Raw genomic sequence first — 17,039 nt, forward strand, 5'->3', positions numbered from 1 at the left:
CGATATATGCCATCGAGTCTAGATCTATGTTAGGAAGTTCACGTGTTTTTAAGGATCTTAAGGATCCTTTTGGATTTACCTAGAAGCCGAGCTGCATTCCGGATGTTGTCTCCTCTTTTCTCGATTGCATGGTGTTGACACTTCAGTTTTATGACACGTGGTAAGTTGGTGAAGCAAGCGGATAATATATCTGCAATCATATTTGATATCCATTCAAAAAGTATGTTATCAGTCAACAAATTTTCTTGCTCATCGCATTGCAGCAAGATAGTTTGGCTGATTCTAGGAGCTCGCAAGTATAAAGCAAGAAGGTGATTGATATATACTTGGCTTTTGGTTGCTCTTACACTGTATCACAACTTTTATAGCTTCTTCGCCCAACCATTTTAAAATCTCCTTCGAGTTTTTTCCTTTACGAGCTTTCAACTGAAGCTCAACTTGTAACCATGTGCGGTATACTTCAACCTCTGTCCACACATGTATTGCTGCTTTTCTTGTTACATAGTTACTTTCTACATCAACACATTCTTCAATTTGTTTTACAATTCGGAGACCTTCCCTCATGCTTGAAAGTAGTCCCTTAAAATGACCATGTGCAATGTTAGGAAGTGAAATGGCAATTGTTGTTAATGTTACTAATACAAGGCTCCAACAATTGTGGGTTTCTACTGGATATAAAGGCGGAACATGATCATTGTCAAACTCTACTACTTCGTTAAATCCTTTAGATTTCTCTAGAAACTTTGTAAGATTGCGTGACACTTTCTTTTCAGACTCGTCAAGTAGTTGAGTTATAAAATAGAGCGTATTTCTTAATATACGTTTTGAAAGCTTCGACTCCTCTTCAATTTGTACAACATACCTTGTATATTCTTCTAATTCTGAACTTGCATTGCTATTAGACCCATTTGCTACTTGTTTAACCCTTTCAAAATTAATTTGAAGAAATACCAACCACAAGAAAGTATGATAAGAAAAGTTCTCGGAACGATAGATATTGTGTTACATATAACCAATACCGCAATATGAAGTGACACACAAAAGTTCAAAACTAAATTTCTTACATAATGGAAAACTATTTTGCAATGGCGACCTGGGATATGTGAACTCACATGACCACTCTTCCAATTTAGAAGTGTTTGAATCCAGTGTTTCTCAACTCGAAACACATTTAGTTGGTTCTTACTCCATTTCTTGGAGAGATTGTAATGACCGATTGATGTAATGCATCTAAAAATTGGTGCGATGCTACCTACTACAATTCCAACTGACTGGATGAGAAAAATTATTTTGATAGACCACTTATATTCTGAAGTAGACTTTTGCAAGTCGTCTATATAGGATGCAAAAGTTGCAGTTGAGAACAAAGCAAAGAAAGCACATATAACCCCAAAAGCAGAAGAAACCGGTGAGCAAGCAATAACAAATTGGGAGTTACGAGTTTCTGTCATCATCCAATACTTTTTAACATAACGTCTAAGTTCTTTGGGTGAAAACATTTTTTCTTGATGACCCGAGACCATTTGTTGCGACTCCTTGTACCGTTGTTCTAATTTTTTTCGAGATGCTGAAACTGTCAAATCTACTGAAAATGGCCAAATAAAAGGAAATAAGAAAATTAAAACAACTTCTTCAAATAGAAGAGGTGTAAGAACCTGGGTAAAAATTTGGATAGCTACATTTACAAAAATAGTGATCACGAGGATTCCCAAAGCCACACTGTTTGCTAGAAGTTCTTTGTCATCCATGAGCCCTAAAGAAGGAAGGAAATTGGCTAACATCGTGACCAAGAAGTATGCGCCGCTTATCTTTGCGGTACGAGCTTCTTTTGTACTCATATCAGTAGTTAGATCCACCAGAAGCTTCAATGCTATTGCCATGAGGGTTATGGTAGCAGCATTAAGGGTGAAAAATTTGTTCGGAAACCAGAGCTTCCATTGCCAAAATGATCGGACAACATCGGCTGTCATTGCGAGTGTGCATATCAAAGATGCTAAAGCAATATACATGCCCACCCATGGCATCACGTCCTTCGGAGAATCCCAACCCATCCTGTGACGTTCAATTTTGCTTGTGCAATAATTCTTTTCCTTTCCTTCTCAAAAGACCCCTATCTAACTTGTGCAGTGTTTTTGGAGATATTTAGTTTGTGAATATGGTTGAAAGTATACCAAATATTTGAATTATACGGCACTGATTCATTTTCATGCTTATAACAATTTCAACTTGTGTGATATTATCCAAACTTCTAAACATTTAAAAATATTCATTCATATGTTTTTTTTTACATACACAAAACAAATAAATAAATAAATAAAAATACGGCGTGTAAAGAAAATGAAAATATTGGTGGCAATTCTTGACTCGGACAAAACTTGATACCATGGTGAGCATATGACCCATTCAATAAAAGGGTTAACCCGAATACTACTTGTGAAATAAATCTGGTGAACTGTTGATCCATTTAAGTTTAGGAGCTTTTGAAAATCTCTATGTAAGTGTTTGATAGAGTAGCTGGAGCTTTTAAATTTAGGAGTTTATATCCTATATTATTCACCAACTCTTCATTTTCAATAACTTCATAACTGTTACTCTCGACCACACATTCACACCTCCCAATTTTCCGATCATTTACATGTTTCTTTAATCTCGAGCTAAATAGACATACCAAAGTTTGTTACTACAAAGATGATGTTGATTTAATTAGGGGTTATAAGTTATTTAAGGGGTGTTTGGCCTAGCTTTTTTAGCAAAGCTTATAACTTTTTTAGTTTTTTTTTTTTACAAAATAAGCTTAATTTAGTGTTTGGCTTAGCTTTTTTAGCTTATGCTTATAAGCTTATATAAGTTAATTTGAAAAGGCTTACTTGAAGATGGTTTTTTAGCTTATTTGAAGAAGCTTATTTGTTTAAGAGGGTAAGTTACTCATTTGCCCTCAAATGATGGTGGATTAATAATATTCAAGCAACTTATTACGGTAACAAATCAAAGAATGGTAGATTTAACAACTTATTAAGACGTATATTTAACTTGTAGAATATAAGCTAATCCAAACACTTAAAAAGAGCTTATCAAATAATAGAAAACAAGCTATAAGCTACTTTAAAATGTAAGCATAAGCTAGAAAATAAAAGCCAAGCCCGGCTCTAGCCCAAGTCAAGTGAGGCATTTGCTTTGGGCCTCCAAGATTTTAGGGCTACATTTTTTATATAATTCAATTTAATTAGGCCCAAATTTATGGCTTTTTTCATGAACATGAAGTGCATAGTGCACTAACTTGGATGATTGTTTGCTTTCTTTCTTTTTTTTCTTTCTTTTTTGGTGTGTTTGAAATATTTGTGTAGATTAAGATTTTTGTTTGTCGATTAACGTTTGGTTGATTTGAAAAGGTGTTATAGGTTTTTGATGGTCTTTCGTTTATTTTTTCTATTTCAAAAGCTTAATGATTTTCTCGTTGGATTTTTGATGGGTTCTCGAATTTTCTTTACAAATATCATGATATTTAAGGAACCATATGACAAATGTCCCAAAGGACCATTGATTTCTCCAATGCTTAATCTTCCCGTGGGATCTTGTGTGGAATGACTACTGATGCTGTTGGGTTTTATACAAGGTTATCAAAGTTTCAAGTTAACCATTTTAACATGAAAACGCAACGGAAGCTTAGATTTTAAAACATGTTAATGAACATACCATTATGTTAAGACTAAAACCCAAAGAACAAGGATCAAAATTACAAGAACAATATGCTCACAAAATGTAAATAGTACCTTCTTCTACCTTTAGAAGAACAAGTGGATTGTTGAAGGGATGGTGGATGAATGACAAGCCTCCAAAGAAGAAGACCTCAAGAGTGTGATACCCCAAGCTATTTGTGACAACACCAAGTTGTTTTGCTAGGATTAGGAACACCAAAACAAGCTCAAAAGCCCCTTTATTTTCTGCCCAAAAGGGCCGTAGGTTTTGGAGAGTGAGAGAGAGAGAGCTTGCTTGCTACACTTGAGAAAAGGATTCAAAAATTGCATGTGTATTCATTGGAGGATCAAAAGAAGAAGTCTTTATAAAAAACTAAAGAGCATCTTGTGTTTGATTGGGTAAAACCACCACCCCACATGGGTGGCCGGTTTTGTATATATATATATATATATATATTTTTTTTTTTGTTTTGTTTTAACAATTAAAACATCTCCAACTCATACTTTATAAAACTAATTTTATAAAACATACATGCTATCTTAATTATTTAACCAATTAAATAATTAATTTATATATAAATAAATTATCCAGATAATTTATTTAAATCATCAAGTGTAATTATTTAGAAAACCAATTTTCTAATTGCGCAGTGTTCGGTATTCGTTTAAGTGATCAAATCACTAAAAGAATACATTTGGTGTTGTCTAGCTTGTTATTGGGTATGACCCGACTTGGATCAAACACAGTTAGCCACATTAGTATAAGTATGTGTCTCGGGCATACGTAATTCCAACAATCTCCCACTTGCACGAGATACATAGAAAATTAATGCAAGTGGTGAATACCGCCTAACAACAGTTCACCACCCCTAATGTGTTTGACGAAGTGCCATTCAATAACATCATCCCTTCAAGTTCCTTACTTGATATGATTTAGGTGAATCTATCATTATATCCCTCTGTTACTAGATATCATGTTGAATCTAAGAGACATAGGTGATCATTCTCTTTACAATTCAACTTTATCAGGCCTTAGACATCTAAACTCTCAACACATAAGAGGAACAAATTCCGTCTTGACTGTATACGCCTCTCACTATCACTTTATACTCCACCCGAGCTCATCCTTATGTACCATCTTTTACGAATAGCGAAGGGGAGAGTCAAAGTGTAATACTCGGTGAAAATCAAGGCCCAGTATACATCTCAGGTCTAAGGATAATATGAAATTCTCCTTTACTCAAAATTACTAATGATCAGGTCCATCGACTCCATGTAGTAATATTGAGAGCGGGTCAGTCCAATATTTGTATCCCGCAAATATCTATGAACCTTGGCAGCAAACCTATGCTCCATATTCATTCCTTATGAATATCCACCAATCCTAGTTCATAATAGTCTTACGTCATATTTGTTCCCACAAATGTGATCGACTACGGACTTTTAGAATAAGATAACTTATTCATGGATTAAACATGCAAAATTAGAATTTAACTCAAGATTCCATAATCATATAAAAGTTAAATTACAAAAGTCTTTTAAACGTAAATACAAAATAGATCAAATCCAATTACTAGAATATCGAAGTCCTAAGCCACTCGCATGACGCTCATGTTTCGGTCTTTCTAGGAGCTTCGTGAATGGATCCGCAAGATTTTGATCAGTTCCAACTTTGCGAATACATATCTTTCCTTTTTCAACTTCATCCCTTATGTAGTTGAATCTCCGCTCTATGTGCCTTGTCTTTTGGTGCGAACGAGGTTCCTTGATTTGAGCAATCGCACCCTCGTTGTCACAAAAGATTTCTAGGGGGTCTTGAATGGTAGAGACCACCCCTAGATCAGTAATGAATTTCTTCAACCATGCAGCTTCCTGAGCTGCCAATGAAGCGGCGATGTATTCTGATTCTGTAGTGGACAATGCTACCACTTCCTGTTTTGAGCTCTTCCAAGAGACAGCTCCTCCATTAAGAGTGAACACATACCCAGATTGTGATCGAGAATCATCTCGATCAGTTTGGAAGCTCGCATCCGTGTAACCTTTTATAGCGAGTTCCTCCTCACCAGATCCATATATCAGAAACATATCCTTAGTTCTCCTAAGGTATTTCAATATGTTCTTAACAGCCATCCAATGACTGTTTCCTGGATTCTGTTGGTATCTGCTTGTCATGCTCAAAGCGCATGACACATCCGGTCTAGTACATATCATCGCATACATGATGGATCCTATAGCAGAAGCATATGGGATTTGTTTCATCATTTCTTGCTCATCCTTTGAGCTTGGACATTGAGCTGAACTCAATATAGTCCCTCTTTGAATAGGTACAAAACCTTTCTTGGAGTTTTCCATCTTGAACCTTTTCAAGATTTTATCAATGTATGTACTTTGGTTCAAACCTATCAAGCGCCTTGACCTATCCCTATAGATCTTTATTCCCAAAATATAGGCAGCTTCACCAAGATCCTTGATGGAAAATCTACTTCCAAGCCAAGCCTTAACGCTTTCCATGGTTGGAATGTCATTTCCAAATAGTAGAATGTCATCGACATACAATACTAAGAAGGTAATTATACTCCCACTAGCTTTCTTATACACACAAGCCTCATCAGCGTTCTTGATGAATCCAAAATTTTTGATTTCTTCATCAAAACGATGATTCCAAGTTCTAGATGCTTGTTTCAATCCATAGATTGATTTCTTTAACTTGCATACTTTATTAGGATGTTTCGGATCGACAAAACCTTCAGGCTGAACCATATAGACATCTTCCTCAAGATATCCATTTAGGAAAGCGGTCTTGACATCCATTTGCCAAATTTCATAATCATAATGTGCAGCTATGGCAAATAATATCCTAATAGACTTTAGCATTGCCACAGGCGAAAAAGTTTCATCATAATCAACCCCTTGAGTTTGAGTGAAACCTTTAGCTACAAGTCTTGCTTTATAAGTATCCAAGTTTCCATGCATATCAGTTTTTCTTTTGAAAACCCACTTACTTCCAACAGCTTTGGAATTGAGTGGTGGTTCAACCAATTCCCAAACTTGGTTGTCATACATGGATTGCATCTCAACGTTCATGGCTTCAAGCCATTTGTCACAATCATTCTTGGACATTGCATCACGGTATGTGGTTGGTTCATCCGAATCTACCACGTAGCAACCTTCTACAAAAAATCCATATCTTTCGGGTGGATTGCTAACTCTACCAGATCTGCGAACGTTTTGTGTGTTTTGATCAACCACTTGATCACTTTCAACAATCTCTTGTTGAGTGCTAGTATCAACCAATTGTGTATCATCTTGTGATTCTTGATCCTCATCAAATTTCACTGTTCTACTATTAGTTCCTTCCTTAAGGAACTTAGTTTCCAAGAATTTACCCTTTCGAGCAATAATAACATTTTGCTCACTAGGGTCGTAAAAGTAATATCCTATATCATCTTTAGGATAACCTATAAAGATACATTTAGTGGATCGGACTTCTAATTTGTTTGGGGTGTATTGCTTTACATAAGCTTCACAACCCCAAACTTTTAAGAATGATAGCGATGGAGCCTTTCCATGCCATATTTCAAAAGGTGTCTTCTCCACTTTCTTGGTTGGAGCCATATTCAATATGCGAACAGCGGAAAGTAAAGCATAGCCCCAAAATGATAGAGGTAAAGTGCTTCTAGCCATCATTGATCGAACCATATCTAAAAAGGTACGATTTCTCCTTTCAGACACACCATTATGTTGTGGTGTTCCGGGTGGAGTAAGTTGTGAAATAATTCCACAACTCTTAAGATGATCTTGAAAAACACCACTTAGGTATTCACCTCCTCTATCACTACGAAGTACTTTGATTGTGGTCTTGAGTTGTCTTTCTACTTCAGTTTTGAAGTCTTTGAACATTTCAAAAGCTTCATCTTTGTGTTTCATTAAGTACACATAACCATATCGACTATAATCGTCAATAAAGGTAATGAAGTATCTTTCACCATTCCTAGTCATTGGTCTAAAAGGACCACATACATCCGAATGTATGATACCCAATAATTCTTTTGACCTTTCAAAAGTTTTATTAAAGGGTTGCTTTGTCATTTTGCCTTGTAAACAAGATTCACATACATCAAATGAATCATACTCATTTGTTTCTAGAATACCACTCTTGCGAAGAGTTTGCATGCGATTCTTGCTTATATGTCCAAGGCGACAATGCCAAAGATAGGAATCTCCCAAGTCCTTCTTGAGTTTCTTGGTGTTGACATTGTACATTGAACTACTATGTGACGTACCAATTTGATCTATTTCATATATACCATTTATGGGTATAGCTTTAAAATAAAATATGCCATTCATCAAAACATGAATATCATAATCAATAAATTTAAGATCAAAGCCACATTGTTTTAAAAGGGACACGGAAATAATGTTTCTTCTTAACTTAGGAGCATACAAAACATTCTTCAAAATTACTTCCAAACCACTTGGAAGCTTTAACAAGTAGTCTCCTTGGGCTTGGACTTCAACTCTTGCTCCATTGCCCATAAAGAGACTAATGTCCCCTTTGTTGAGTTGTTTACTTCTTTTGAACCCCTGCAACAAATTGCAAATGTGAGTTCCACATCCGGTATCAAGTACCCATGTATTTGAAGAAATAACATTTAGTTCAATATGTATAGTAAAGATAATACCTGAGGTATGCCCCGCATCCCTCTTATCTTTTAACGCATTGAGATAGGTCGGACAATTCCTTTTCCAATGACCTATCTCTCCACACTCAAAGCATGGATCTTGCGCCGCAACCTTTTGCTTCTTTTCCTTCGGTTTGGTGGGCGTGATGGCTTTCCTCTTTCCCTTTCCTTGGACGTGGCCCTTGCCCTTAGCAACACTTGCTTTGGGGTTGGAGTTATGTCCCCTTTTTCCTTCATTGATTGTTAGAACGGGTAAAACCTTTTTACCCATTCCCGCTTCGGCCGTTCTTAGCATTGCGTGAAGCTCACCAATGCTTTTGTCCCATCCATTCATGTTATAATTCATGACAAAGGTTTCAAACCTTTTGGTCAAAGAGTTGAGGATCAAATCCGTAGCCAACTCATTAGATACGGGACAATTCAACCTACGAAGCTTTTCGATGTAGCTCTTCATCTTTAGGACATAAGATGAGACGCTTTGGGTTTCCTCCATACGACATGCATGAAACGCTCGAACCGTTTCGAAACGTTCCGCTCTAGCTTGTTGAAGGAACATTTCCTTCAATTGAGTTATCATGTCGTATGCCCCATGATGCTCGAAATCCTTTTGGATTTCGGGAATCATAGTCCCTAACATGAGGCAAGAGGCTTGCACCGAATCTTTGGTGTACTTGACCCAATAGTTATAAGCCTCCTCATCTTCCACGTTAGGCTCATCGGGAATGGGATCGTCTAAGACATATGATATCTCTTCTTGTTTGAGAACTATTCTCAAGTTGCGATACCAATCCATAAAGTTATTATGGTTTAGACGATCCTTTTCAAGGATGGTTCTTAAGGATAGGTTACGGGTGTTATGAGTAGAGGTGTTTGCATTGTTAGCGGCCATCTACAAAATTTAACAAAGTTTTATTTTAGTATTATAAACAATTTAATTATTAATACCCTTTTATTCCAGATTTTAAAATAATAATTAAATTCTAGAATCCAACGATAAATCAAATTTCGGTTAGGTGACCTTTATCCCGTTATTTGATTTAACAAGGTAGTCAACCTTGACAATTGCAACCCTTTGCAACTTCTAGAGGTATGGGACCATTCGAAATCCTTATTTCGTGTTGGCATGTTTATCCCATCAACACCATTAGATCCCATGCTTAGGTGACCTTTATCACATGGTTTCCAATTCAAGTCGTCCTACTTGTATAAACATGTAAGATTAACATACAAGTGGTTAGGTGACCTTTATCCCATAAATATGTTAATATTACCCTAAGTATATTAGTTTGCTAAAAATGGTTAGGTGACCTTTATCCCATTTAAAGTTCCCTAATACGTTAAGTGTCATACAAAAGGATGGTGTTAGACTTGTTTCCTTGGTAATTATGAAAAAGGGATTTTTAAATTTTCAAATATTCTAGTTGAAAAACATTATGCCATACCCTAACATGCATTTAGTAATATGGCGATTTTTGAAAACCAATTTTCAAGGTTCTAGTTATAATAAAACCAATTTTATTATAAGTGAGTGATCGCTTAGTTTTAATAAACCCATTTAATTAAACTAATTGACGCGATATTACCAAATATATATTAGAACCCGTTTTATGCTAGTTGTCGTTCCTATGTGACGGTTTGGATATCCTAATATCTATCAACCACACATTACAATAAGTAAAACAAACAACCAAGCATACACATGCAAAATATAGTCATAACCGAAAACCGCTAAATTTGACCATACTTGTTAGCCGAAACAAGTATAGGTCATAAGTCACACCTAAGGGACAAAACATGACACAAGGATGGAATGTTGACTCCCACTTGATCTTGCATCCAAATGCTTCAAGTATCCTTTCCAAGTTGTTGTGTTCTTGTTGGGCTTGTTAATGGGCTCCAAACTTCCAAAAGTCTTCTTGGCCCAAGAGTGAAATTTATGGGCTTAATGGGCTTGAATCCCATGATGGGCCGGTGAGGCCCAACAAGCCCAAAATTTCGGTCCAAGGCCCAAATCCACCAATTCTTGCATCTTCAATTTTTACAACATGTATCCTAATACATATTTTTTTTTAAAATGAAGAAAATGCAACTAATCTATTTATTACATACCATTTATGAACAAATAAATTACACAAGCCTAAAATTATGAATTATTACAACCATATTGAATAATAAACATAATCAACATACACAAAACAACAATCAACACATCCAAGGTCTAGGTTTCGGTTATGACACATCCAAACATACCAAATGTTCTAAGCATGCAACCTAAGCAACCATTGCCCAAAATCACAAAACCAAAAGGTGCCCCCCCCCCCCCAAGAGGCTACGGCCACCCCCCCCCCCCAAATTTTACAATTTTGATATTTCAACATCCATAATGTTAAATGGTTTCCTAAGATCTTTCCATGCATGTCAAGATCTTACAAAACCATGAGGGGTAAAATCCACCAAATTTTCGGACCCCTTTTTCACCCATGAAAAAACCCGAAATTTAGGAACATGTAAGGAGCATAAGTCCTTGTAACCGGCTCTTGATGCCATTGTTGGGTTTTATACAAGGTTATCAAAGTTTCAAGTTAACCATTTTAACATGAAAACGCAACGGAAGCTTAGATTTTAAAACATGTTAATGAACATACCATTATGTTAAGACTAAAACCCAAAGAACAAGGATCAAAATTACAAGAACAATATGCTCACAAAATGTAAATAGTACCTTCTTCTACCTTTAGAAGAACAAGTGGATTGTTGAAGGGATGGTGGATGAATGACAAGCCTCCAAAGAAGAAGACCTCAAGAGTGTGATACCCCAAGCTATTTGTGACAACACCAAGTTGTTTTGCTAGGATTAGGAACACCAAAACAAGCTCAAAAGCCCCTTTATTTTCTGCCCAAAAGGGCCGTAGGTTTTGGAGAGTGAGAGAGAGAGAGCTTGCTTGCTACACTTGAGAAAAGGATTCAAAAATTGCATGTGTATTCATTGGAGGATCAAAAGAAGAAGTCTTTATAAAAAACTAAAGAGCATCTTGTGTTTGATTGGGTAAAACCACCACCCCACATGGGTGGCCGGTTTTGTATATATATATATATATATATATTTTTTTTTTTGTTTTGTTTTAACAATTAAAACATCTCCAACTCATACTTTATAAAACTAATTTTATAAAACATACATGCTATCTTAATTATTTAACCAATTAAATAATTAATTTATATATAAATAAATTATCCAGATAATTTATTTAAATCATCAAGTGTAATTATTTAGAAAACCAATTTTCTAATTGCGCAGTGTTCGGTATTCGTTTAAGTGATCAAATCACTAAAAGAATACATTTGGTGTTGTCTAGCTTGTTATTGGGTATGACCCGACTTGGATCAAACACAGTTAGCCACATTAGTATAAGTATGTGTCTCGGGCATACGTAATTCCAACAGATGCTAATCGCTAAGGTTTATTATAATTTTAGTCATGCTCTAAAATGCAACTCTATTAATTTCATTAGAGAGTTTGAGAGTTGACATATGAATTCTTTTATTTAAGTTAGAAGTTAGATCAATTTGCATTTGCTTAATTGCTTACACCTTAAATAGAAGAAGGCCTCGAGTTTAAATCTCGCTTTAAGCCTCCAGAAACAATTCTTTTATTTAAGTTAGAAGTTAGATCAATTTGCATTTGCTTAATTGCTTACACCTTAAATAGAAGAAGGCCTCGAGTTTAAATCTCGCTTTAAGCCTCCAGAAACATTGAGCCGACCCTGATAAAAGCTAAGCCAAACACCCCCTAAGTTGTTTCTATAAAGCCACCGAATACTATTGTCATACAGACAAATCAACATTAATTTGGTCGCTTTGAAACACAACACTAACAAGACATGTTTTTTTAGCTAATGTGAGAGGCTAGCTCACTTATAGAAGTTCTTTACTCTTACTAGGAGACACTGTGTATATATATAAAGGAGTATTCTAACTTTGTTAAGGAAAAACAAGGTTTCTATTATTATGGGTTGATGATTTACAGGGAAAGCCAAAAGAGTTAAGAGGTGTTGGATTCAAGTCAAGTCTTTTAAATATTATTAAAGCAATACAATGTGGACACATGACCTTTAACTAGGTTGTCCACATGTGCAATCCAGTCATCAAATTACAATTTTCAAAAGCTCTAATATTGTGTCATGTGTCATGTTGACCAAACACCAAAAAACTTATTTAAAACCTTAATATTTTCCATCAAAATCATTTTAATCTCTCTCTCTCTCTCGGCTACTAACTCCACCATCCACCATCTTCTATATTCCGATAATGAAGATCGGGATTAATCGTTTTCCGGTAAGGTTATATATTATACTCTAATGGCCAACAATATTTGATTTTCCGGCAAGGTAATATCTTTTTCCGGTAAGGTTTTCCGATATGGTTTTATATTTATTTTAATTGTTATATGATTTTGTAATAATCTCTTTATGTTGTATATCAAAATCCAAGATTGAATTGATATTTTGAAGTTATACGGTTTTCCGGTAAGATTTTTGTTTTCCGTTTTTGTTTGTATTTAATCTCTATCTCTCTCTCCTTATCTCTCTCGGCTTACTAACTCCATCATCCACCATCTTCTATATTCCGGTAATGTAGATCGAGATTAATCGTTTCTGGTAAGGTTATATATTATACTATAATGGCCAACAATGTTATATGATTTTCCGGCAAGGTTATATCTTTTTCCAGCAACATTATATTTTCTTCCGGTTATTGTAGATCTAACATTTTTATCTTTGTTTTCATTGTTAACTGATTTTTTTAAAATCAGTTTAGGTTCTAAATAAAAAACGGCGATGAAGCTAATATTTCTACGTTTTTACGTTTTTCCAGTAAGTTTTTCCGTTCATGTGTTATACCTATAACAATGGTTGTTTTATATTTATTTGAAGTTTTATATTTTTCCTATTTTTTTCTTTCACATGTTGTTCTTTTAGAACTTCTTTTACATGTTGTTCTTTTAGGTTCTAAATAAAAAATTTCATCCATGGACATTATCATTATTCTTTTTCCGGTAAGGCCAATAATAAATTGTAAATTAGTGGTTTAACATTCCATAACATGTAGCATTACTGCGACTAATTTTTTTTATTTCTAAAACGATTACAATTTCGAATTTTAAATTCCAAATTTAAGTTAAAGTTGAAATTTATAAATGGTTAGTCAATATTTCATAACGTCTAAACTTAACATCATTACAATTTATTATTCTCTAAAACTATTTGATTAAAAAAGTTTAAATTTCCAAATTTAAATTAAAGTTGTTTTTTTTTATTTAATTGCTGGTCAAACGTTTAAGTTGGTCAAACATTTTTAAATTGTCTGGTCAAACATTAAAGTTGATTTTAACTTTAAGTTGAACTTTTTAAATGGGTGATTAAACAAACATTCATAATTTCTAAAATTACCATCACTAAAATTTATTATTTCTAAAACGATGTAATTTAAAATTTATAAATTTCCAAATTTAAATTAAAGTTGAATTTTATGAATTACTGTGTAAATTTTTCATAACATGTAACATTACCACGATTAAATTTTATTATTTGTAAAACAAATATTAATATTTAATTTTCTCATTTCAGGTTATGTTCCCAAGTTGATATTGCTAATTTCATAGGTTGAAGATTTGTTGATAAGATATCTTATTTTTTGTTTAATATTGATGTATATTTTTGTTATTATTCATTTATTTATGTATTTTTCACAATTCATGTAATTTATTTGATTTTTATATAATCAATCATATATAGTTGTTGGTTTTGTCCATTTAATATATTTTAATCAGAACTGATATATTAAAGAAAATTTTATTTTTGTATCTTATATTTATCTATTTATTAATGATAATCTTTATAATTTATAATAATTATTATAATTTTAGTAATTTTGTTATTATTAATTCATAGTAAGATACATTATATTTTCTATATATAACCAATTACGTTATATATGGAAAACCCAATAAATAAGTTATAAAGTTTTCATGATTTTAATTACAAGATATTTAAACTTCTTTTAAATTCGGAAATTGACCAATCTTTCAACAAATTTTTAAAGGTTTTAATACTCTCCATAATTTTAAACTCATTTCAAAATCTTTCCATAATTTTTTTAGGTTTTCAAAGTAACCGATTTGATTTTTATATTTTAGTTATTTTTAAATTAATTAGTCATATTAGTAAAATTAGAACATATTTGATTTTAATATTTGTGACTTGGCATTAACTAGAATAAGTTATCATTTTAATATTCAAAAAATTGATTGTCAAACTAAAAATACTTGCCATAATTGTAATGTAATCTTATTTTAATTTACGTGAATATTAATTATTAATTAATACTAAAATAATAACCGTGTTATTTTAGAACACAATATTCAAATTGCATAATTTCTAATAATCAATACTTAATATATTATAAATTAAATAACCGTTTTATCATTATTTATAAATATTATTCGTCACATATGATTTAGTGAATGTTATTAAACATGACAACGTTTCATAATTTATTAATATTATTATTCTCATGAATCAAGATATTTCATATTATTTCAATCTTTACATATAAGACCAAATTCAAACTTAAAACTACAAAATTTAAACTCCTTTTTAATTAACATATTTAAACTTTTTTTAAATTCGGAAATTGACCAATCTTTCAACAAATTTTTAAAGGTTTTAATATTATCCATAATTTTAAACTCATTTCAAAATCTTTTCATAACTTTTTGAAGTTTTCAAATTAACCGATTTAATTTTCATTTTTGTAATTATTTCTAAATTAATTAGCCATATTAGTAAAATTAAAACCGATTTGATTTTAATTTTTGTGATTTGACATTAACTAGAATAAGTTATCATTTTAATATTAAAAAACTGATTGTCAAACTAAAAATACTTACCATAATTGTAATGCAATCTTACTTTAATTTACGTGAATGTTAATTATTAACTAATACTAAAATAATAACGGCGTTATTTTAGAACACAATATTTAAATTGAAATAATTTCAAATAATTAATACTTAATATATCATAAATTAAATAACCGTTTTATCATCATTTATAAATATTATTCGGCACATACGATTTAGTGAATATTATTAAAAATGACAACTTTTCATAAAATATTAATGTCACTTTCTATTTCAAAAATTAAATTAATCACATATTAATTTCTTATTGTTATTATTTATAGTAGATTCAATTGATTATGAGATTCCACACCCGAAACATAAGTTTATTTTATATTCACCGTTTTAAATTTGGTTATGTATGTTCAATATTTTTTTTTGAATTTGTGTTCACAAATATTAATGTCACTAAATTTCTCAATAATATATTATAAACACGTATTATATTTTTATCCATTTTAACTAAAAAGTTTTTTAAACATAATATAAATCTTCTAATTATAACATCCAAACAATTTGATAGTCTAAGTCTTCATAATGTTTTCAAAGAATATTAAAAATATTTGATAATTTATTTCCTATACGTTTATATTTTGTTTTCATTGATTTTGCATCATATTTTTTCACCTTTAATTATTTTTAAAGTCAACATAAAATTTTTTAATATTTTCAAAGTTATTTGAAAATTCATTTATTGTAAAATGTTTTCAAGTTTTCCAATTTTAACAAAATATTAATGTCAGTGATCATTTGAAAGTTTGTTGCAAGATTGGTCAAAAATCAAACAAAATTTCATAATTTTTTAAAGTTGACTAATTTCAATTTTTTTATATTTTGTAACTATTTTGAAAATATTTCAAAACATGTGATTTTAGAATAGTATAAAATTTGTTAGGTATAAAATGACGGCCAAAAAATGTTTTTATATTTCAATATATTTAGTGAAAAGTTATTTCACCCGCGTGTCACACGAGCCTATACCCTAATATAAAAATAAATTAATTAATTTCTATTGTTAATCCGTTGAAATAGTCTATTTGAAAACAATGTTTCTCCCCTTTCATTTTCAAAGGTCTATCAAACATGTGGTTGAAAGCTTACGAAATAACATTATTGTGCTACGCTTGACTTAAAGTAAATGGCTGTCATATCACGTTGAAGCATCAGGAAATTATATAAATTAATAATTCTACTTAATGAATGGTGATTATCTTTACACGTTAATTAAGCTACGGCCGCACTTCTAAATATCCGAAAAGTATTATATATATATACAACTAGGTTAGTTACCCGCGTAGCACACGGGTTAAAATAAATAAATTTATTTAAATAATAACATAATGTAAAATACAAAAAGTATTTTCAATAAATATAAAGATATATTATATGGTAGAATAAATTACACAATACACAATATGGAAATAAAAAGTTGTTACAAAATTCATAAATTTTAAAATATTTCTTTGTACACAATATTTGTAATTTTATTTGTAACTTTATTTTATATATCAAAACTTAGTAGTTTCACATTGTTTTTGCTTTAAACTCTAAATAATCCAACACATAACTGACCATAAGCTAAATAAATTGCCTAAAGATTAAATTTAGCTTTTATTAATAGTCATTGCAAAACAAAAATAAAGTGAAATTTCATTCTTTGAAATTGATTATTTTATCTAAAGGTGTATGATTTTTTTTACG

General features: G+C 32.0%; 1 protein-coding gene across 1 annotated transcript; it reads right to left on the reverse strand.

The window, feature by feature from the left end:
• Nucleotides 1-282: 282 nt before the first annotated feature.
• Nucleotides 283-2,051, reverse strand: LOC143606122 (uncharacterized). Its single transcript, XM_077081998.1, has 2 exons — nt 1,300-2,051; nt 283-925 (listed from the first exon to the last, which is right to left on the reverse strand). The coding sequence occupies exons 1-2, from the start codon at nt 2,049-2,051 to the stop codon at nt 283-285; spliced, it is 1,395 nt and encodes a 464-aa protein (XP_076938113.1).
• Between the last annotated feature and the right edge of the window lie 14,988 nt (nt 2,052-17,039).

This window comes from Bidens hawaiensis, unplaced genomic scaffold (assembly GCF_021521415.1).
Source record: "Bidens hawaiensis isolate Kalapana, Puna unplaced genomic scaffold, B.hawaiensis_p1.1 tig00073063_1, whole genome shotgun sequence".
NCBI classification, from domain to species: Eukaryota; Viridiplantae; Streptophyta; class Magnoliopsida; order Asterales; family Asteraceae; genus Bidens; species Bidens hawaiensis.